Genomic DNA, 23,815 nt, shown 5'->3' with positions numbered 1-23,815 from the left:
AATGATACAAGGCATTTTTTCTAATGCTCTAATAATCGTCAGTTCCAATGATCCACCAGTCCACAGCCTTATAATAATGGTAGTTTGTTAGATAATAAACCCATTATAAACAAACTATGACAATCTAGAATATAATCAAAAACATTGTAAATTTACTACTCCATGGTGAACTAAAAATATTACAAAAATTCAAAATAAAGCAAAGAAAGAACAATGAATAAAATAGTCTTACCAGCCAGCTGCTTTTTTAAAAAACTGTTTTTTCATTTACATCAGTAAATACATGTATGATGACAATAAAAACATAAAACTAAACAATATATTACTCAATTAACAATTTTCTGGATGACTCATGGAACAATTTTACATTCAAATACACAAACCATGTTAAGTAAATTATAATAGAAATTAATACAGTAATGTCCAGAATTGAAGAGGACTAACAAATATACAATAACAATAAAAGGAAGAGCCCACGACTTTTTAAGTAACTTGGGCAATACTTTCTGAACATGATATAAATGCATTAAATACAAGTAACTGCAAAATAAGTTAACAATGTTACATATTTTAATGGTGAATCAAAACATATTTGGGTAGGCAACATGTTGAAGAATTCTGCATTACAAGCAAAATACTCAATAGATAAATATATGTAATCTTATAGCATATTAAGGTAATAATATACTGAGCTGACCGAAGTAAAAATTTTGATGAAAAGAAATTCACATTGAGTAGATTTGTAAAGTAAAAGTAAAATTGTTTTCTTTCAACTACTTTACATTATACATATTAAGTGAAATGTATTTAAAGAAGAAGCTTTAATGATAATAGTTTTGAAATTTTTGATAAAGTTGATTCAGTGCCATTTCCTCAACAATGTAGTGTTGGACAATCAATATTTTCAGACTGCTTGTATATTTTCTTGGATTAAGTCTACATTAAAAACACTGTAACCATTACCAGCAATGTAGCAGAGTATACCAGGATGGTAATTCAGTGATAGAACACTATACTTGTGTTGATAATTGATGAGTAGTTTTCTGATTTATTGGTTCTTGGTGTAAATCTTAGTCTAAAGTGACAACATTCTACCCCTTGTGTGATGATAAAATAAAAACCAATAGCATGTTAAAATATGGAGAAAAACTAGATCTTATTTAGTGTGTTGCATGTGTCTGTCATTTACCTCCAGGCATTCAATTGGTTACAGTCTGCTTTAGCAGACTAACCAATTGAACCATATAATGGAATTTAATCAACTTGTGAGAGATCATAAATATGCTAATCAATTAAGTATAAATACAAGCTTCAATTAATTCAATAAAAAGAACCAAATCTAATTATTGCAAGTTTAACTAATTTTTCCTGCACCTTTTACATCATAGCATTAACATGATCTTATTAGCTGAAGAGGCATGTAAGTTTAAATATTATTCCAGAACCATTTCGTACAGGAGTTCTTCAGATTGATGATCTGCTATGTCAAACAGACGGCTTATTTTTGTCTCAAGGAGATCATACAATATCTCCAGCAGGATTTAAATACATAAATCATGTATAAGTATACCAAATTCCCTCACAATGTCTTCCAATAAATATCAATAAAGATTGCTCCAATCTTTGAAATAAAATTTCACTTAATTTTATTTAAAAAGCCTTTACAATAAAACTCAATTTCAAAACATTTACTTCCAAGTCAAAAATTTACCAAGTTTCTTCTTGGTTCATAGTATAAAAATTTTTGCTTTTGTTTCATCACACAAGTGAAAAAGTTTAAAGCACAATTTCACATTGATGAATGAAAATATTAAACAACCAGCTAATCACTTTAACAAAGGAAATTGATAACAAAACAAGTCTATTCAATGATCAGTCTTTATGCAAATAGCACTAAAGTAAATATAGGTTTTATCAACTAGCTATATATATATATATATACACAAAGTATTATTAGTTGCCTTTATTATTCTTGAGCCCCTGGGAAATTTAATTTCTAGTAATCTTTTATGGTGTAGCCTTCAAGTCAAATAGCTATTTATTGTTGTGGAGATCCACCCAATCTATGCTAGCATAGGGAAGTGGACATTAGAATGATGATAACAAATGATATTAAGCAATTTCTATATTCTGACTTGTAAACAAAATTAATTCAACAAAAATTAACCAAACCAAGACATTAATACATATATACTGCTAATTCATATTCAAGCACAAAAATCATTCAAAGTATAAAAGGAAGTCACAGAGTATTGTCCAAAATTGAACATGACCCCAAAGTAATTTCTATATTTCCACTCACACACTAAATTAATTTGACATAAATTTAAAAAAAAAAAAGCCAAAATAAATTGATATACAATTTATAATACATATTCCATTCCAATAGTCTGACTGTCTAAAAGGAATAACATGAAATTAATTTACAACATAAATATTTTTGAAAGCATTTGTATTATAAATGACACTAATCCATTGCACACACACACGCACACACACACATATATATATATATATATACAAACACACATGTATATGTACATATATACAAATATATACACATATATATTCACACATGAATGTCTATGTACACATATATGCCTACATATATGTATATATGTACATACATATAAACGTACATATATCATCATAATTTTACATCCACTTTCTATGCTGTCATAGAGAGACGAGTGAATATATCTCTAATGTTCCAAGATTGTATCCACTTGGTTAATGTGAACTAGAACACTAAATTTTATTATTTTATTACAGGGCTCAAACTATGTCAGACAAGTTCACTTCATTATTCATAATTTACAGTACAGGAAATTAGCAGTAAGTTACTACTATAATGCTCAGAGCTAGCTAATTAGCCAAAGGAATGTTATAATCTGAGCAATTTCAACAAAACAGGCGCTAATAATACAGTTACAAAATATCTGGATTAAAACAGTCTTGAATTTTTCCTGAAGTAAGAATACACAACCTCAAATAATATAATGTAATTGAAATTTATAATCCTACACTAAAATATATACTCAAATATTTTAGATCATGAAATTTATTTAACTATTTTTAAACTTATATTACTAATTATTTATTGTAATGTAATTAATACTAAAGTAAACACCATATTTTTTAACTTTTATATTTGTATACAAGTTTAAAAAGAAGTTTAATTAGAAAGATATAAAGAATTGGGTAAATAGCAAATAAGTATATTGGTCTGACCTGATTTCCTCCAAAACCATGACAAGATACCATGCCGACTTTTTCACCACTCTTCCGTCCCATACTATCAAGACACAACCCACTTGCTTTGTTTCGAATCTGGAAAATTACATTAAAACAGGACGATAAGTAATATGTAATGGCCTCTGCTGATAACAATGCTGTATTCTCAATGTTTAGTAACTGGTATAATTTTCTTGAAAGCAACTGATTTGATTTTTGTGCTACAGACTCATTATTTCTCTATTAAAAGCAGTAAAACATGTCTATTATTGGCAATATGACAACACATATTTAATGGTGTTTAGGCAATGGACAATCATTAATGTGTTAATCTATCTGAAATACTACTAAACTTACATGCAATCAATTTATTACTTGGTTAACAAGAGAGATCAAAATAATAGGAAAATAATTTAAGCTACAATACTCAAGCTACACCATTTGATTAGATTACAACAATAGATTAAATACATAATGTAAACTCACCTCTCCAACAGAATAATAATCCAATGGCATCTGAGATTCAGGGTAAATATTCTCAAGGTACCAACGGAATGACTTGCACTTTTTCTTTTTTCGGAATTCAACACGCTCACTAATGTCACCAAAATCAGCTGACCTTACACCTATAATCAATCAAGAGAGAAGTTTAATTTTATTTTGTTTACAATGATGCGAAAGCCCAATCAGGCTAGTCTCAATTCATTACAGTTTTAGTAAAATATTCAATAATATTAATTGTTAATACCAGACTGAACATATCTATTTTTCTATTATGAAATTTATCTTAAAAAGAGCACAGGAATTATCAGCATCCTTACCATTACTTTATCTAGCATCAACTAAGACCTAATTAGTTAGAAACCTAAGCAAACTGAATACAGATTTCTAAGTTAATGTACAACAAAGTAAAGATTCAGGGTTTAAAAAAACAAGCTGCAATGTGGAATATTAATGAAGATCTATACATCAAACCTAAAACTTTCAAATAGAAATTCTTTGATGGCAGCAACCTTTAATGATTTGAATGGCAACCCAATTTAACTTCACACAATTTTACAAAACCTTTGTCTTTATTTAATTTTCTTAAAATTTTAACTCAATGTACCCCTGTAACCCACTAATGTGAACATTTAAATGAAATAACTGATTAGCTAAGTGAAAAAAAATATTTCTAAATGTTACTAATAAAATAATCAGCCATAATCCTAAGCAAAATTAATAATAGAGACTTTACTGTATTGGATTCAATGCCTTCTAGTTAGGGATTCAATTATTGTCAACCTTTCAGACTTCTGGGAGTAATAAAATAAGTGCTAATTATATAGTGGAGCCAATTATTAACATTCATTGTGCTGCCTCAACATTAAAAAGTCACTATTATTAAATAACAAAATAAAATAAAAAAACCCGAAATGTACTATTTATCTAGCTGCTTGAACCCATGCTTTTGTATGTCCACTTTAATAGTAGGTGTCTGCTAATGCATAAGCTGTGATAAAAGTTAACAGACTAACTGTAATGAACATTGATTATTACATGATTTGTAGGAAAAGACAGAAATAAGCAAAAAAAACTTATAAAAAGTAAATGATAATGAGAAATGGACATTCTAAGTGGAAGACCTGCTGAGAATGAACTAAGGGGTCAGATAGGTTTTAGAGGCATCATCTCATGTCAACAGAAGAGATGACTGCACTTATGGATAGGCAATGTGAGGGGCACTTGAAATAACCATGGTAATGATAAGGACAATGTAAAGGTTATATATATCTAACACAGGCTGAAACAATAGAGCAATCATACAGGAAGACATGTAATGCAGACATAGTGCTTTTAAATAAGTTTCATTCTTATGAAACAAGTACAATGAATGTTGGAGGAACAGTAAGTACTCTCACCAACTCAAATGCTGCATTGTAGTCAGGCTGGGTATTAGACCATCTGTTAATTTAACAGTAATTTATTCATGACATTTATTTCATAAGCCATGAAATGAAATGAAAAATTAAGTTGCCCTTTGAGAAAATTTGAGCATAAAAGCAAACTACATAATTTAATACACAATACATCACCATCCTGTGTCATCTTAATTTCTTCAAAATTTTAAAAACAATGACATACTTTCCCAATAGGTACTATAGCTTCCTCAACAGTTACAATTTAATTGCTGTTTATTTCTGCTATGGTAGATAAAGCAATTAAGGATATGAAGACGGAAAGCCCCTGGCCCATCAGGAATCACCACAGAGATGCTTAAAATATCTGGTAGCGTTGGCTATAGTCTAGTCACCCTTATAGTCAATCAAGTGATACACGGAGTCATACCCAATGACTGGTGTGTCAGTACCATACTCAACTGCTACAAAGTTAAAGGTGATGCATTAGATACGAATAATTAGAGAGGGGTAATGAAAGTCACGGAGAGAGTCATAGCCCAACTAATTAGGGAGAGAGTCAGTCTAGATGAGATGCAGGTTGGGTTTGTGCCAGGGAAAAGCATCACTGATGCTATTTTCTGGTAAGACAGCTGCAGGACAAATACCTAGCCAAAAATAAACCTCTGTACCTGCCTTTCATTGACATGGAGAAAGCCTTTGACAGGGTCCCCTGATCACTTAAGTGGTGGTCAATGCAGAAACTAGGGATAAATGAGTGGTTAGTGAGAGCTGTATAGGCCATGTACAGGGATGCTGTCAGTAAGGTGGCAACAAGTATAGTGAAGAATTCCGGGTAGGAGTAGGGGTCCACCAAGATTCAGTCCTCAGCCCCCTCTTATTCATCATAGTCCTCCAGGCAATAACAGAAGAATTTAAGACAGGATGCCCCTGGGAGCTTATCTATGCTGATGACTTTGCTCTAATAGCTCAGTCACTATCAAAACTAGAGGAGAAGTTTCAGGTGTGGAAGCAAGGTTTAGAATCAAAGGGCCTTAGAGTCAATCTAGCAAAAACCAAAGTCTTAATAAGTAGAAAGGCAGACAAAACACAAATCCCTTCAGGTAGATGGCCCTGCTCGATCTGTAGAAAAAGTGTAGGTAGAAACTCTATAAGATGTACCTGGTGTAAGCTATGGATACATAAGAGGTGCAGCAATATCAAAGAAGGCTAGCTGGGAAGATAGTTTTTGTGTGTGGCAAATGTTCAGGGGCAGTAAAGACTGAAAATGTGCAGAAAACAGCTTCTGTCACATTCCAGGGAAAAAACTAAAATTAGTTGATAGCTTCCGCTATCTAGGTGACCAAGTCAGGAGTGGTGGTGGTTGCTCTGAGAGTGTAGCTGCTAGAATAAGAATAGCCTGGGCAAAGTTCAGAGAGCTCCTACCTCTGCTGGTGACAAAGAGCTTCTCACTTAGAGTGAAAGGCAGACTGTATGACACATGTGTGCAAACAGCCATGCTACATGGCAGTGAAACATGAGCCATGACTACTGAGGACATGTGTAAGCTTGCAAGGAATGAAGCTAGTATGCTCTGCAGGATGTGTAATGTCAGTGTGCATACACAACAGAGTGTAAGCACCCTGAGAGAAAAGTCAGACATAATAAGCATCAGATGTTGTGTGCAAGTGAGATGACTGCGCTGGTATGATCATGTGTTGTATATGGATGAGGACAGCTGTGTGAAAAAGTGTCACACCCTAGCAGTAGAGGGAACCTGTGGAAGAGGTAGACCCAGGAAGACCTGGGATGAGGTGTTGGAGCATGACCTTTGAATGTTGGGCCTCACTGAGGCCATGACAAGTGACTGAGACATTTGAAGATAGGCTGTATTTGAGAAGACCTTGCAAACCAAGTGAGATCATAAGTGTGGCCTTTGCCAGTGCAGCATAACCAGCCCATTTAAGAGTACCCTTCAATCATTGGGCAATAAACTGCGCTTGTAAAGACCTGTTGAGGCAAGTGAAGTCGTTGTGATGGCCAATGACAGTACCGTCTGATTGGCACCTGTGCTGGTGGCAAGTAAAAAGCACCATTCAAGCATGGTCAATGTCAGTGTTGCCTGATTGGTCCCATGCCAGTCGCACATAAAAAGCACCATTCGAGCGTGATCGTTGCCAGCGCTGCCTGACTGGTTCCCGTGCCGGTGGCATGTAAAAAGCATCATTCGAGTGTGGTTGTTGCCGGTGCTGTCTGACTGGCTCCCATGCTAGTGGTATGTAAATAGCACCATTCAAGCATGGCTAATGCTAGTACCGCCTGACTGGCCCTCATGCCGGTGGCATGTAAAAAGCATCCACTACACTCTTGGAGTAGTTGGCATTAGGGAGGGCATCCAGTTGTAGAAACATTGCCAGATTGGATTGGAGCCTGGTGCAGCCTTCTGGCTTGCCAGCCCTCAGTCAAACCATCCAACCCATGCCAGCATAGAAAGTGGACATTAAACGAGGACGACGACGATGATGATGAGTTAGCTGTTTTATTTTTTTAATTATCCTCCTCAGTTGAGCATTTCTAATTTAACAAAGACTCTTTAAAATATTTCTTATACTCTCAGGTTTAATTCATTGCTTTTACTAGCTTATGGAAATTGTTCCATTGCAGAAGACCTGCAGTTATCAACTGTCAAAGCAATTTTCCTTGGATATAGCTTTTGCCCAAATGCATATGCATGCACACATACCAATACTTTTTTTTTTATCAACAGCAGAACTTGAACTAAAAAAAAATGATTTTCTTAAATCAACCGGACATTTTAATGAGAGAAGGGAGGAGGGAGGACAGACAGTGTTGTGCATGGTGGAAAAAGATGTCAAGTTTATCATAGACCATGTCAAAAGAACTTACAAACTGAAATGACATTTCTACATATTACAGTCAATAGTTAATTTGTAACATATGTAGGAAATGGGACAAAAACTGCATAAAGAGACATTATAAACGAGTATGTACAACATGCAATGATATACAAATAGAATGATCATAATAGTACCTGTTCCTATGAAGATGTCAAATGCAAGACACTTGCAAGAAAATCTACTAAATCTCTATTTCTTCTTTTCTAATCACTCTTACTGTCACATTCTACCTCCCCATGACCCCAAACTAAACAACTTCGTTAAATCTTTCCTCCATCAGAATTACTCCACCATTGCATCATCCTTCTTTTCTCAACAAAAGTTTAAACTGAACCTCAGATAACCTCTAATGTCAATGGCTTATGTTCTTCTTCTGCAAAACAACTAATATAAATAATTGTATTGTATGACAATCCAATATAAGATACAGTAGAAGCAACATAAGCATGAAACACTATGTTTAGCATGATCTAAAGAAGTGAGTATCAATATAAATAAGAAGTATCAGTCAATATAAACAGAAATTAGCATTGGAAATTAAAAAAGGAAAAGACAATATAAGAATTATACATCAGTAGAAGTAGGTTAGAAAAGAATCAGTCAGTAAATATATATTGGAAAACAATAGAAGAAGCAGAATATGTAGGAATCAAAAAAACAAAAGGAAAAGCAGTAATATTTGTAAATTATATTTACAAATAAAAAATTGTTGAAGCAAATGCAAACAGGAAATAATGTAAGAAGCAGTATAAATAAGAGAAGCCATGTAAATAGGTTGCAGCAAAATCAACAGTATGAAAGAAAAGAGCATAAGTAGTAGCAATAAGAAGAAACAGTAGAATAAATGGAAATATAAATATTTGGATTTCTACTAGCAGTCTGAGACATCAACACTGACCTCTCTTAATGATTTTACTGGGTAAAATTGCTTGTAGAGGAATTAAGGTGTTGATTCATTGATCATGACATGAAAAAGAAGAATATGATAACGACAACTGTCCCTCATCAAAGCATATACATAACTTCAATTATATGTTTGTCAAACATGTTCCATTCCCATTTCACTGTTCAGTACAAGGCATGAGAAATTATTTGCATTTAGAAATGGTTTTCTGGAGCATTTTAATGACAGTGTGGGGTACTTGGACATAATTATAAATGGAAATTGAGAGAGAGGAATAAAATCAAAAAACATTTTAAATAGGACACTGATGTAACGAAGACTAGTTAATGAGAGAAGGCTACATAAGAACAATGTTAAATATATATCTGGGTCACTGAAAAAGACTGCAGGCAGTGAATTAAGTGTAAATATTTTATTATGAGAAAGGATAACAGAATCCAAATAATGTATCTAACATGGAGTGAAAGTAGCAAAATACTTTGAAGTATAATTGTGCTGTGACTAAGCCAGTTCCAGCCTGCTCGGCTGATAAACAGGTTATACTTTTACTTCATAGTTGAGAAATAATTGATAGAAAGAGCTTTGAACTATAAAAATCACTCCAACATATTCAAATTTATTAAAACTATCCAATTCATGCAACTCTAGAAAAATTGATAATGATGATGATAAAGTGGTTGATGAATAGAAATCTCACTAACCTATAAGGGCCTACAGAAGCCAAAGAACAAGTAATAAGAAAACAAAACATAGGCATAAACTATCAAATAAAAAACAGAAAAGAATGAATAAAATGGACACAAAAATTGGAAGGATATTTATAGACAAACAAGAGAACACAAATTATAAAAAACGATGTGTGTGTGTGAGTGAGAGAAAAGAGAGAGAGAGAGATTGAAGCTACACTAACTTTACACACATCATCATCGACTTAAATCCAATGTCCATGCTAGGATAGGTTGAATTGGTCTGATCACCTAAATGGATAGGAGTGGAGAACTCATCTAACTTGCATTTCATTTTGGCTTGGCTTGTGCCTAGATGCTCTTCCTAAATCAACCACTTTACAGACTGTATTGAGTGCTTTCTTTTGTGCCACCATCATTAAAGAGGTGCCATGCACTTGACAAGATTAAAGAGTCCACACTTTGCAGAATGTACTGGTAAGTGCACGCTTTGCAGAATATAATGTAAAGTTACATAAATCAAAGGTTAAAAATTCTTTGCATTGCACTTATCAAATAGGGTAAGTGCAACGCATGAAACTTTTGGCCCCATGAGTCACTCATGTAGCTTTCAACCAATAAAAAAAAATATTTCCATTTACATATTGAGTTCTATTCCTCCTGTTTTGACTCAGCAAACATATATATATAGTTCAAATTTACAGAAAACAAAAGACGAAGACAGGTGTAAGAACAGTAAGTAGGTGTATTAGTTTAATGCTCGGGAAAAATGGAAAAGTCTTTTACATTTTGAGCCTATGCTCTTCAACAGAAAGGATTAAGAGGAAAAAAATGAAGAGAGTATGAAAAAAAACAGAGAAGAAAAAAGTGCAAAGTTCATCAGTACAACATGGCGAGTTTTTCCCACTAGTGCCTTCTATCACAAAACATAGCAGGCTATATATTTATTACATTACAGTGTGTGTGTGTGTGTGTGTATGTGTGTAACATAAGTAAAATTCTGCATTCTTAGGAATGTATTCATTCATACTACCAAACTTCAACCATTTGGTTTAATAGGAATGGAGATTTTTATGTGGGAAGAACACAATGAAAATAAATTTTGTGAGCAATACATAGCAACTCAATGAGAAATATGAAGTATTTAGAAAGGGCATTAACAGGATTATAAAATAACAAAGGAATAAACAAAAGCAAATGAGAAAAAAATATGAAGATTCTAACTTTATACAAAGCAAATAAACATTTGGAGAGCGATCTCTTAGCTTTGTTTTACATGTAAATGCTTGAGCCTTTTCTATTACAGACAACATAAAAGTGTCAACTTTAAAATTTTTCAAAAACATTTCATATGTTTTGAGAGGTTTCCACACTGTGTAAGGTTTCTATCCATGCAATTACATACTGTATTTGTAATCTATTTTATTTCAGTTGTGCAATAATATTATCAAATTACCAACACAATTTTCCTGTTTTTTTTTTTTTGAATGCCTGGGATTTTTTTGTTGGTTTGTGGGTTGAGTTACTTTGGTAAATATTTACCAACAAATACTTCTCAACTTTTCAGTTATTGCTATTTAAAGTAATGTACTTCTTGCTCTTGAAGAACTTTTGGCAATCTTTGATCAGAGGAGGCACTTTCAATTGAAAGACAACAAATTTATAATGATCTATTACTAAATGTTTAAAAATATGATTTTAAAGATATAAAATCACTCTTCAAACTTCACAGCAGAAATCCATAACTTATGAGGAATATTAGTAATTATAAGAGTGACTTTCAAAGAAGACATTCTGTAGATAATAGAAAACAAGAGGTGTATTAGTAGTCACTATATTTAAAGGAAACAAAAGTCTATCCTGCTTTATCATTAACTGCTTATCTATTTTTTAAAAACTAGCTGTTGACTTTAGAACTGCTTCTCCAGTGACCAAGTCAATGCAAAAAAAATAATCATGCATGATGACACAAATATGAAATCTACCGTATTTACAGCATAAGTATTTTACTTTTTCTCTATGCAATGACCCCCAAAATATTTGAGGAAATGACACAAAAAATTATCTAGAAAAATTTGTACATTACCAGGATTTATTTTATAGAAAAATTCTTTGTATTCATCCATCCAAACTTCTACAATTCGCATTGTATTGTGGTTAATAATACGTGCTACACCACCAGGCCAAGAATAAGGTGAGGTCTTCCTGAATACATGCCCAACTCTGGAGCAAGTGACAATAAATATTTGCCCACCACACATCCAAATCTAAAAAAAATGCAAGAAATTTAAGTTCAAATTATATCACAAAAGAATAGAGCAGTTGACAATTGAATAACAACCCCTCAGTGAGCTTGTAGATATTCTGTTAATTCTTCTTCTCATTGACACAATATTGACTTAATTGCAGTGTGTGAAGAACCACACTACACAGAGCTATACTGGAGGGGAGGAGTGATACTGATAAAATTAATGTGAAATTAGGAAATTACATAACTAAAGTCTGATGGGGAGAGATTCCCATGCATTATTGATATTTAGATGGAGTACAATGTAGTGTTTGGTTCATAGTTTAATTAAGTAGAGAATTAGAAAAAAAAAAAGCCCTAGTTTATGAAGAGTCAAGGCTATGACTTCATCATTATCGTTTAATGTCTGCTTTCCATGCTGGCATGGGTTGGATGGTTTGGCTGAGGACTGGCAAGCCAGGAGGCTGCACAAGGCTCTAATCTGATCTGGTAAGGTTTCTACAGCTGGATGCCCTTCCTAATGCCAACCACTCCGAGAGTGTAGTGGGTGCTTTGTATGTGCCACCGGCACTGGCAACAACTATGCTTGAATGGTGCTTTTTACATGCCACCAGTCAGGTGGCATTAGCATTGACCACATTTGTGTAGTGCTTTTTACGTGTCACCAACACAAGAACCAGTCTGGTGGGACTGCCATTGACCATGCTCAAATGGTGCTTTTTACGTGCCACTGGCACAGGTGTCAGTCAGGCAGTACTGGTATCAGCCATGATATTAACTTCACTCGACTCAACAAGTCTTCTCAAGCACAGTTTATTGCCCAGTTATTGAAGAATACTCTTAAATGGGCAGGTTATGCGACACTGGCATACGCTGCAGTTATGGTCTCACTTGGCTTGCAGATTCTTCTCAAGCACAGTATATCTCCAAAGGTCTCGGTCGCTTGTCATTGCCTCCATGAGGCCCAATGTTCGAAGGTCATGCTTCACCACCTCATCCCAGGTCTTCCTGGGTCTACTTCTTCCACAGATTCCCTCCACTGTTAGGGTGTCACATGCTTCCACACAGCTGTCCTCATCCATACAAAATACCTGACCATAGCAGAGCAGTTGTCTCTCTTGCTCACCACACCTGATGCTTTTTATGTCCAACATTTCTCACAGGGTGCTTACACTCTGTCGTGTATGCACACTGACATTACACATCCTGCAGAGCATACTAGCTTCATTTCTTGCACACATGTCCTCAGCAGCCACAGCCCATGTTTCACTGCCGTGTAGTATGGCAGTTTGCATACATGCATCATACAGTCTACCTTTCACTCTAAGCAAGAGGCCTTTTGTCACCAGTAGAGGTAGGAGCTCTCTGAACTTTGCCCAGGCTATTCTTATTCTAGCAGCTACACTCTCAGAGCAACCACCCCCGTGACTGACTTGGTCACCTAGGTAATGGAAGCTATCAACTACTTCTAGTTTTTTACCCTAGCATGTGACAGAAGTTGTTTTCTGTACGTTTTTAGTGTTTATTGCCCCTGTGCATCCGCCACACACAAAAACTATCTTCCCAGTAAGCCTTCCTTTGATATTGCTGCACGTCTTATGTATCCATAGCTTACACCAGGTACATCTTATAGAGTTTCTACCTATGCCTTTCCTACAGATCCAGAAGGGATTTGTGATTTGTCTGCCTTCCTACTTACTAAGACTTTGGTTTTTGCCAGATTGACTCTAAAGCTCTTCGATTCTAGACCTTGCTTCCACACATGAAACTTCTCTAGTTTTGATAGTGAAGAAAAACGGCAGCCAAAACAGTTGTCATGCTTCAAACTGCTTACAAGGATGCTGCCATGAGAAAACACAAGGAATGATCATGTGTTGCTTGAAGACCAACCTTGTTCAGGGCAGCTATTAGAGCAAGGTCATCAGCATAGAGGAGCTCTCAGGGGCATCCTGTCTTGAATTCCTCTGTTATTGCCTGGAGGACTATGGTTGAGGACTGATTTTTGGTGGATCCCTACCCGGAATTCTTCACTATACTCGTTGCCAACCATCACCTTATTGACAGCATCCCTGTACATGGCCTGTACAGCTCTCACTAACCCCTCATCTATCCGTAGTTTCCACATTGACCACCAGATAAGGAGTTGGGGGACCCTATCAAAGGCTTTCCCCATGTCAACGAAAGCCAAGTATAGAGGTTTATCTTTGGCTAGATATTTCTCCTGCAGCTGTCTTACCAGAAATATAGCATCAGTGGTGCTTCTCCCTGGCACAAACCTAAACTGTATCTCGTCTAAACTAACTCTCTCTGTAATTAGTTGGGCTATGACCATCTCCGTGACTTTCATCACCTGATCCAACAATTTGATACCTCTTTAATTATTTGTAGCTAATGCATCACCTTTGCCTTTGCATGACAGCTGTATTATTTATACATAAAGGTCGACAACCACAAATTTCTAAACTTTCAACACAGATATACAAGGGGGTACCCAAAAGTAACCAGAAACATTCTCTGAAGGTGGCGAGCCGGCAGAAACGTTAGCATGCTGAGTGAAATGCTTAGCAGTATTTCGTCTGTCTTTACGTTCTGAGTTCAAATTCCGCCGAAGTCGACTTTGCCTTTCATCCTTTTGGGGGCGTCGATTAAATAAGTACCAGTTACGCACTGGGGTCGACATAATCGACTCAATTTGTTTGTCCCCTCTGTGTGTAGCCCCTTGTGGGCAGTAAAGAAATAAGAAACATTCTCTGTAAGACAAGACCATTGTAGTTCAGGCTTCCACAACTAGAAGCCACTTCATGCAACCCTCAAGACATCAGTACTGACTGGCATTGTCCAGTAGGGTCATAACACCATGTCGTGGTGCTTCTCCCCTGTTCATTGATTTTTGTGATAGGTGAATTGAAGGAACAACAGGTTTCTGTGAAATCCTGTTTTCTGCTGGGGAAAACGGCAGCCAAAACAGTTGTTATGCTTCAAACTGCTAACAAGGACTCTGCCATGAGCAAAACACAAGGAATGATCACTTGTTGCTTGAAGACCAATTTTGTTCAGTGCAGCTGTCAACCTCCCAAATGCATGAAAACATCATGAAAGCTCATGAACTGATCTTAGTGGACTGTCACTGAACAACTGACAAACTTGTTGTTATGACTGGTGTGTCCTGGAGCTTTTGCCAACAAATTTTGAGTGAGGAATTGTGAATGAAAAGAATTGCAGCAAAATTTGTGCCTCGCTTGCTCATGGAAGATCAAAAGCAGTCATGACTGGAAGATCAAAAGCATGTTGTGAACTGAAAGAACAGTTGGAAGTTGATCCGAACCTTATTTGAAGGTCATCACTGGTGATGAAAGCTGGTGCTATGGAATTTGCAGATGTGGAAGAGGTGAAGAAAAAAATGGAGACATGAAATGGTATCACAAGAGTTTCCAGACTGCTTTGGACAGTGGGAAATGCATCTTGGCTGATGTATTGCTTCTATGGAAAATACTTTGAAGGCAATAAAAGTGTAAACCTGTAAAACTAAGTGAATAAAATAATGCAAAACTCCAGCCACTTTTGGGTACTCCCTCATACTGTAAAATTTCTCACATGAGGTTGTTAGTGTTTTCTATAGACTAGCAAAGTATATTTTAAATTAATAAACAAGAAATAATTGTCTGGTTATCTGTTACTTTTTGCTTATATAACATATATTTGTATAGTACATTAATTTTTTAATTATGGCTTTATCAGATGAAGGACAGGTCCATGACACTTTCCAGGCTTTCAGGACAAAAGAGTGTGCAGGTGGCTCTGAATTATCTCAATTTATCATTTCACTTGTCCACATACTTTTCTTATGAAACTCCACAGTATATTCCTCAGCCGCAAGATTCTCTCATGATTCAGGATTAATGCTGAAGTCTTTTATGAATGCCTTAAGAATATTGTAGCATGTGCCCTGCCCATCAACTGAACATTTATTTTCAACCATCTAGCTGTACAAAAGATGTTGAGAATTTGATTGTTATCCATTATGCAATATGACTGAACCAGTACAGCAGGGATTCACATAGGAATGTGTGGCTGTTGAGCAACACCATGTGATTGAGGACCTCAATATCTAGAACCTTGTCCTGCTGACAATGTACAGCAATTTGTGTTGGCACTTCATGAAGCCTTTTGGCATGCCAGCTGTAAACAATCCATATTTCACAGGCACACTGCAAAGTTGGCAAAACAATGGTTCTATAGATCCCTGACTTGATTTAGAGGTTGAGAACTGTGTTCATGAGTGCGTGTGCACGTGAGCATACAGATTCTATCAGTTACATGTTTTAACTGCTGAAATCTACGTAGCTATGAGGTCTGATCAATAAGTATTTGGACTGTTGCCATAGTAATGAAGCTAAAGCACACAGAGTGAAGCTGCTTGACACAGATTGAATTCTGCCATGCATGCACATTAAGTGTTAACATTCTAGCTTACTTCTGCTGTTTACAGCAGTGTTTGGAAGGGAGGTATGTAGCATGTGATTGTCGCATTGACCATGACAAAGAAAGTTATCATGGTGATACCTGCAAAGTAGCAGAAAGTGTATGGACAGGAGTGTATGAGTTGCACACAAGTTTACGAGTGGTTCAGAAGTTTCCAAGATGGCCGAAAAAATGTTGATACTGACAAACGTTCTGGGCGACCCATAACCAGTAGAACTGAGGAAAACATTGCAGATGTGCATGCCGCTGTGAGGGAAATCGTTGAATCACCATCCATAGGTTATCATAGGATATGCAGATCAGTTACGGTTCAGTTCAGTCCGTTATCACTGAAGAGTTGGGTATGAGATGTGTGTCTGCCAAATTTGTACCAAAACTGCTTTCAGCTGACCAAAAAGACACCTGGGTTTCAATTGCACAAGATCTCCTTGATTGTGTCAAGAAAGATGAAAACTTTTTGAAAACTTTGTGTAGGCCTCTGAGCAGGTATTGCCAAGCTTTTGGAAAAATTTGATGCAGATTCTCTGCTCAACTTTCAGTCATGGTCAATGTGATGATCACACACTACACATGTTCCTTTCAAGCATTACTGTAAACAGTAGAAGTGAGCTAGAATGTTACAATTTAGTGCAGATACACAGCAGAGTTCAAGATTAATCTGTGCCAAATGGCTTCACTCTGTGTGCTTTAGCTTTGTTACTATGGCGAGTCCGGATACTTATTGATCAAACCATGTATATTTAAAATTATTAACTGTTAAGTGCATTTTACTCTCAGTAACCAGTAACTCTTTTTAATTTACTAAGTGCTCTGTCTCTATGTTAGAATATCAACTGCATTACTACTGTTATTCACAAACATCTTTGACTGTATCTAAAAAAAAATCATCCAGCTGACTTGTAAAGACCCACCCATGTACTACAACTACTAAGTCCCCTTTTCTATTGCTATTACGACAGCTGCTGCTTCTCTGACTTAGTAGCCGATATGATGCACATGCTTTCCTTTCTCTTGTAAGCCATAAATGTCTGTCACACTACACAACCCCTACTCTAAATATTTTCTTGCAATCCTTCCCCTGCTGGATGCATCCTTCTGGAGTTCTCTTCATGTTCAAAACTGAAGTTTAGATTAAATACTGAGAAGGCTTGCAGAGGTAATGAGTGCTGCCTCTCTTCTGAATAAATAAGAAAAAAAAACTAAGTCAACACATGATGACAATACAAAGATCACTTACTCGGAATGACATCTCCAAATTTTCACCACCCCAGATATCCATTCCTTCATCATAGGAACCAATTTCATAGAAATAGTCCCTTTCAATGGCAAACAGTCCACCTGCCATAGTTGGAGTCCTGCAATAAATAAAATAGAATTAAAAGAGAGGTAAATAGTGGTAGCAAATCTCACTGTTGTAAGAAGTTTGCTTCCCAGCCACATGGTTCCAAGTCCAATCTCAGTGCTTGGCACCTTCAGCAGATGTCTTCAACAATTGTCCTGGGCTGACAAAGGCTTTGTGAATGGATCTGGTAGACAGAAAGTGAAAAAAGCCCATCTCTTGACAATGAGTGTTGGTTTGTTTACATCTTTGTAACTTACCAGTTTGGCATATGACACCAATAGAATTACCACACTTAGAAATAAATTGCTTTATTGACTAAAAACCTTTCAAAGAGGTTCTTAGCTTGGCCACAGTCAAGTTACTGAAACAATTTGTGTGTGTGTGTGTGTGTATAAATTGATAGATAGATAAATACTAGTATCTTCTGCTATCGCCTTGGAATGACCAAAGCCTTGCAAGTGGATTTGGTAGATGGAAACTGAAAGAAGCTTGTTGTGTGTATGTATATATATGTATGTATGTGTGTGTATATATGTATGTATATACATATATATATATATGTGTGTGTGTGTGTGTGTGTGTAACTTCATGTCTGTGCTTGTCCCCCACCACCATAACTTAATGGCTTATCGAAAGAGGTCAATAGAATAAGTACCAGTCTTTTAAAAAACTAAGTTCTGGGGTTGATTTGTTTGACTAAAAATCTTCAAGGTAGGGCTCAGTATGATAAGAAGTTTGTGTCCCAACCACATGGTTTTGGGTTCAGACCTACTGCATGGCACCTCAGGCAAGTGTCTTCTACTATAGCTTCAGACAAACCAAAGCCTTGGGAGAGGATTTGGTAGGCAGGAACTGAAAGAAAGCGAACTGGCAGAAACGTTAGCACACTGGGAAAAATGCTTAGCGCCATTTCGTCTGCCATTACGTTCTGAGTTCAAATTCCGCTGAGGTCGACTTTGCCTTTTATCCTTTCGGGATCACTAAATTAAGTACCAGTTATGCACTGGGGTCGATCTAATCGACTTGATCCTTTGTCTGTCCTTGTTTGTCCCCTCTATGTTTAGCCCCTTGTGGGCAATAAAGAAATAAGAAACTGAAAGAAGGCTGTTGTATGTAGTTTTTTCTTGGGGCTGGCCAGATTGGAGCAATCTCGAGTATAACCGGCCGAAATTGCAAAGATAATCTGGAACTTGACTGAAGAAAGAAAACTCTGGATGACTCGTCCTTGTTTTCTTTGTATTGTCTGTCTAGACGTTTTGTTGTCCCTTTTTTGTATCACCTAACTGACTGGATGTTTTGTGTTCTTGTCCCATTTTTGTATTTTTTATATATATTATATATGAATATATATATTATATACAAATATCATATAAATATTATATATATATATATATTATATAGCAATAAGAAAATGGAGGAGAATATGCAGTATCCATTGACTTGCAGACAGTGTATTCCGTTGATTAATTTGTTTATTTTATAACTAAAATGACAAAAACCACAATATACAGATGCTTATGACATATCATGTCATATTAACAATTGAGGTTACAAATATAAAGTACATTTAGCAATTGGAGAATATACAGAAACTTACAGCTGTTTCAGCCTAGCGTTGGCATGCCCCATTCTATCTCTATAGCTCCTGTGCGCCGGAGTAATTAGCAGATGAAAATGATGTAATGGGGGTACATGCATGGTTCGCTAGGCCTCTTCAGAGATTCACAGAATTCAATACAAATATAAATATTAAATGTTTCACTGCCATGTAGCATGGTTGTTCGTACACATGCGTCATACAGTCTACCTTTTACTCTGAGCAAGAGGCCCTTTGTCACCAGCAGAAGTAAGAGCTCTCTGAACTTTGCCCAGGCTATTCTTATTCTAGCAGCTACACTTTCAGTGCACCCTCCCCCACTACTGACTTGGTCACCTAGGTAATGGAAGCTATCAACAACTTCTAGTTTTTCTCCCTGGAATGTGGCAGAAGTTGTTCTCTGCACATTTTCATTGTTTATTGCTCCTGAGCATCTGTCACATACAAAAACTATCTTCCCAGTTAACTTTCCTTTGATATTGCTGCACCTCTTATGTGTCCATAGCTTACACTGGGTACATCTTATGGAGTTTCTACCTATGCCTTTTCTACAATTCGAGCAAGGCCATCTACCTGAAGGGATTCATGGTTTGTCTGCCTCACTACTTATTAGGACTTTGGTTTTAGCTAGGTTGACTCTAAGGCCCTTTGATTCCAAACTCTGCTTGCGAAGACCTGTTGAGGCAAATGAAATCGAAATCAAATTTGTTGACTGGAATCCGTGCTTGTGGAGCATTAAGAGCACAATCTGAGCGTGATTGTTGCCAGAGAAGCTGACTGGCTTCCGTGCCAGTGGCACATTCGAGTGTGATCGTTACCAGCGTCACCTTACTAGCACGTGAAAAATATTCGAGCGAGGTCATTGCCAGTGCTGCTGGACTGGCTCCTGTACAGGTGGCACGTAAAAAACACCATTTGAGCGTGGCTGTTGCCAGAACCGCCTGACTGGCCCTCATGCCGGTGGCACACAAAAGCACCCACTACACTCTCGGAGTGGTTGGCGCTAGGAAGGGCATCTAGCTGTAGAAACTCTGCCAGATCAGATTAGAGCATGGTGCAGCCATCTGGTTCGCCAGCCCTCAGTCAAATCGTCCAACCCATGCCAGCATGGAAAGCGGATGTTAAATGATGATGATGATGATGATGATGATATATATATATATATATATATATATATATATATATATATATATATATATATATATCATTCAAGCACAGTAGTGGTTGAATATATTCATAAGTCCACCATTTTGTCAATTGTAACAGCTTCCAAGTTTCACCACTAATTCAGTTCTGAAATGAGTTAATAGTTTTACAGAGGACACCCCCTAAGCTAAACTTTGGCATAAATAGTTTGAGATTTCAGTAGAAAAAATGTTACATCAAAATATCTGCGACCTCAAGGAGGGCAGTAAGGCAGATATTCATCTTCAATTAACATAAAGTTTTTAATTTTAAATTAAAAGTATACTTTCTTTTGGCTTAAATGATAGAAAAATGCATGAGGAATTGAAAATTGCTAGTCACATTGAATAAAAATTAGTAGAAAAAGAGTTATGAGGTAAAATGTTATGAAATTTTATGACAGTAAGTAAGGAAGTAAGGGAGTAACGCTTAAGCAATAAGAATAATGAATATATTTCTAAAATGAATGCTTACATTCTAAGGCGGCGAGCTGGCAGAAATGTTAGGGCACTGGGTGAAATGCTTAATGGTTTATCATCTGCCTTTACGTTTTGAGTTAAAATTTCGCCAAGATTGACCTTGACGTACAGATTATTTGATTAATTTTTTTTTAACTTAACAACTTTCAAACTTCCGTTACTGGTAGAATGTGTCACATAGAACAGGTTTTACTCTTAACATTTTTGACAAAATTTTGTATTTTAGTCGAAGAAATTGACCTCAGGACTTATTGTATGTAAGCCTAGTACTTATTCCCTTGGTCCCTTTTGCCAAACCACTAAGTTACGGAGATGTAAACACACCATCATCGGTTGTCAAGCGACGGTAGGGGGAAAATCATAGACAAAAAGACACACACACACAAATATATATATATATATATATATATATATAGATACATATATATATACACACACACACACATATATATATATACATGACAGGCTTCTTTCAGTTTCCATCTACGAAATCTACTCACAAGGCTTTGGCTGGCTCGAGGCTGCAGTAGAAGACACTTGCCCAAGATGCCATGCAGTGGGACTGAACCCAGAGCCATGTGGTTGGGAAGCAAGCTTCTTACCACACCTGTGCCTAAATGAAATTTTAATGCCTATACACACTTAACAGAGGTGCATGTGAATATGGATACATAGTTGTGAAGAGAACATAAATACTCTTCGCAGATATGTACATAAATGAGAGAGGAGTGAGTATGTGTGTGTGTGTAAGAGAGAGAGAGAGAAGCAAATAGTATCTCTTGATGTTATTTCCTTTAGAACTAACTGATGTCCTTAAGAAAAGCATGCATGTTATAGCGGTCCTTTCTTCCTCTTCAATGAACAACAGGGGGGGGGGGGCTGCTTGTGTTTGAGTAGCAGACTATAAGTTTGGGTAAAACATTACAATATCTATAGAGCAATAAAATTTATATTTTTTGACAAAAGTGCAAGGCAAATTTTTGTTGAAGTAGTGTACTATAAACTCCAGTGTGATGGTGGTACTTTTCCCTGTTGATTCTGGAGAGATGAAATACAATATCATGATGGAAAGAGAGCATAAAATAAATTTAAAAAATTAGAAATACAGAAGCAACTTATACAACTTTGTTTCAGTAATATAAGAGTGGGCAACTTAGATTTAAGGTGCATGCTCTGCAAAAAGCAAGAAAAAAACAGTAACGTAGCAGTATATGTGTGTATGTATATTCATGTAAATAAATGTGCGTATACACATATACAAAAGCGGACAAAGTGAGTATATTAATATTTCTTGTCACTGAATATGGTTATATATTTTCAAAAGGTAAAACAAAAAATAAAATATAAAGGAAAAAAATCAATCTTCATTCTTAGAAATTTTCTTTTTACAAATAAGAAAAAGAATCCTTTTATTTTAAATTATAATTTAATTGGTTTTAGAATTTCACTTTTAAAGACTAGACAACATCATTTCAAACGTAACTTACTTGGTCGGTAAAGCACGGTCACCATCTCTTCTCTGCATCTCTCTCTGAGGCACAGGATACCATCTGAAGTTTAGTTTCCAGTTAAAGCCACCCCAAGTCATGTCGGAACCAGTAATGTACTCAAATGTGTCATCACTAATTACATCAATTATTGGACATACCACAGATTTCCTAAGAGAAACAACAAAATGGAAAAAAAAAAAATCTTATTGCATGGGATAAAATAAAATAGAGTGAAAGTTGTAGAGAGGTTGGTAAAGTCTGGGTGATCTCAGCCAGTGATCTTAATTTATTCTAGATATTTTACTTATCCTTCTATTTTTCTTGGGGAAAGGAATGAATGCCACAAATCCCATTTCACTACCCTTTTATTATCAATAAAAGTTGAGTATCTGCTGACAGATACCTCCACTGAATGAAAGAAAAATATTTATCTATCCCAGTAACTGAATAAGCAATGAAAGGATAAATATTTGTCCTTTATCATTTTCACAAGATGACTGGATAGGTAAAGAAGTCATTTTTAACAAGAAAATTTTGACATTTTTTTTATGCCAAAACAGTTTTTATGCCAACCTGTCCCTTGTCTAATGGGCTAAATTTGGGCACACTCATTTAGCTGTAATTAAAAGTATATATACTGACAATTAGTAATATGAAGTAGATATATAGAACTGTGGTAAATTTATGAGAAATCCAACATATTTTTTTGTCCCTCTATAATACATTATATTTTCAACACTTGACATAAAGCCACCACCTCCACCACTTAGTGAAAGCATTTTCTTTTTTCCCCTGTTCTCTTTCTCTGTCTTTCAAGTTACTTGGTAACCTCACTAGTGCTGGTGGCATGTAAAAGTTGCCCAGAACACATTGTAAAGTGGTTGATGCTAGGAAGGGCATCCTGCCATAGCAATCATGCCGAAGCTGATACTGGAGCTCAGTATAGCCCTGCATCTTGTCAAACAGTTCAACTCATGCCAGCATAGAAAATGGACGTTAAATGATGATGGTTACAACATGTTTATATTCTAATGTTAACATTTGGCTGAAATAATGGTATTAAATTGTATTCCATTCATCTGGGAAGTTACTGAAAAATAATTTTACCTATTAGGGGATTTTCCTCGTACCCACATAACATCACAAATAAGCATTAGCCCAATAAACTGCAGAGAGCATTGAAGGACAGACATCTTGCAACATCTTGTTGTTTGAGATCTTATCAAGCAACTTCCTTCTCATTCTTCTACCACCAACTCATGGTATTTCCCTCATTCCAATAGCTATACCATCAATCCTCATAATATCAATATATATATATATATTCTACATTGCAACTGCATCAAATCAAGTACTTCAATTCTGTGCATGTA

At 35.9% G+C, this 23,815-nt stretch overlaps 1 protein-coding gene across 50 annotated transcripts in view; it reads right to left on the bottom strand.

The window, feature by feature from the left end:
* LOC106872289 (polypeptide N-acetylgalactosaminyltransferase 1) overlaps nt 1-23,815 on the bottom strand; it is a 524,361-nt gene that overhangs the window by 28,212 nt on the left and 472,334 nt on the right. For all 50 annotated transcript variants that reach the window (XM_089355787.1, XM_014919225.3, XM_014919227.3 and 47 more), the window contains 5 exons: nt 22,440-22,610; nt 17,587-17,704; nt 11,706-11,886; nt 3,721-3,860; nt 3,232-3,330 (listed from right to left, as the gene is read on the bottom strand). In XM_089355787.1, the coding sequence (XP_089211913.1) occupies nt 3,232-3,330; nt 3,721-3,860; nt 11,706-11,886; nt 17,587-17,704; nt 22,440-22,610 (709 nt within the window). The remainder of the gene's footprint in view (nt 1-3,231; nt 3,331-3,720; nt 3,861-11,705; nt 11,887-17,586; nt 17,705-22,439; nt 22,611-23,815) is intronic.

The sequence above is a fragment of the Octopus bimaculoides genome, chromosome 1 (genome assembly GCF_046866305.1).
Source record: "Octopus bimaculoides isolate indiv1 chromosome 1, ASM4686630v1, whole genome shotgun sequence".
Lineage (NCBI taxonomy): Eukaryota > Metazoa > Mollusca > Cephalopoda > Octopoda > Octopodidae > Octopus > Octopus bimaculoides.
This window is presented reverse-complemented; position numbering and strand designations above follow the sequence as displayed.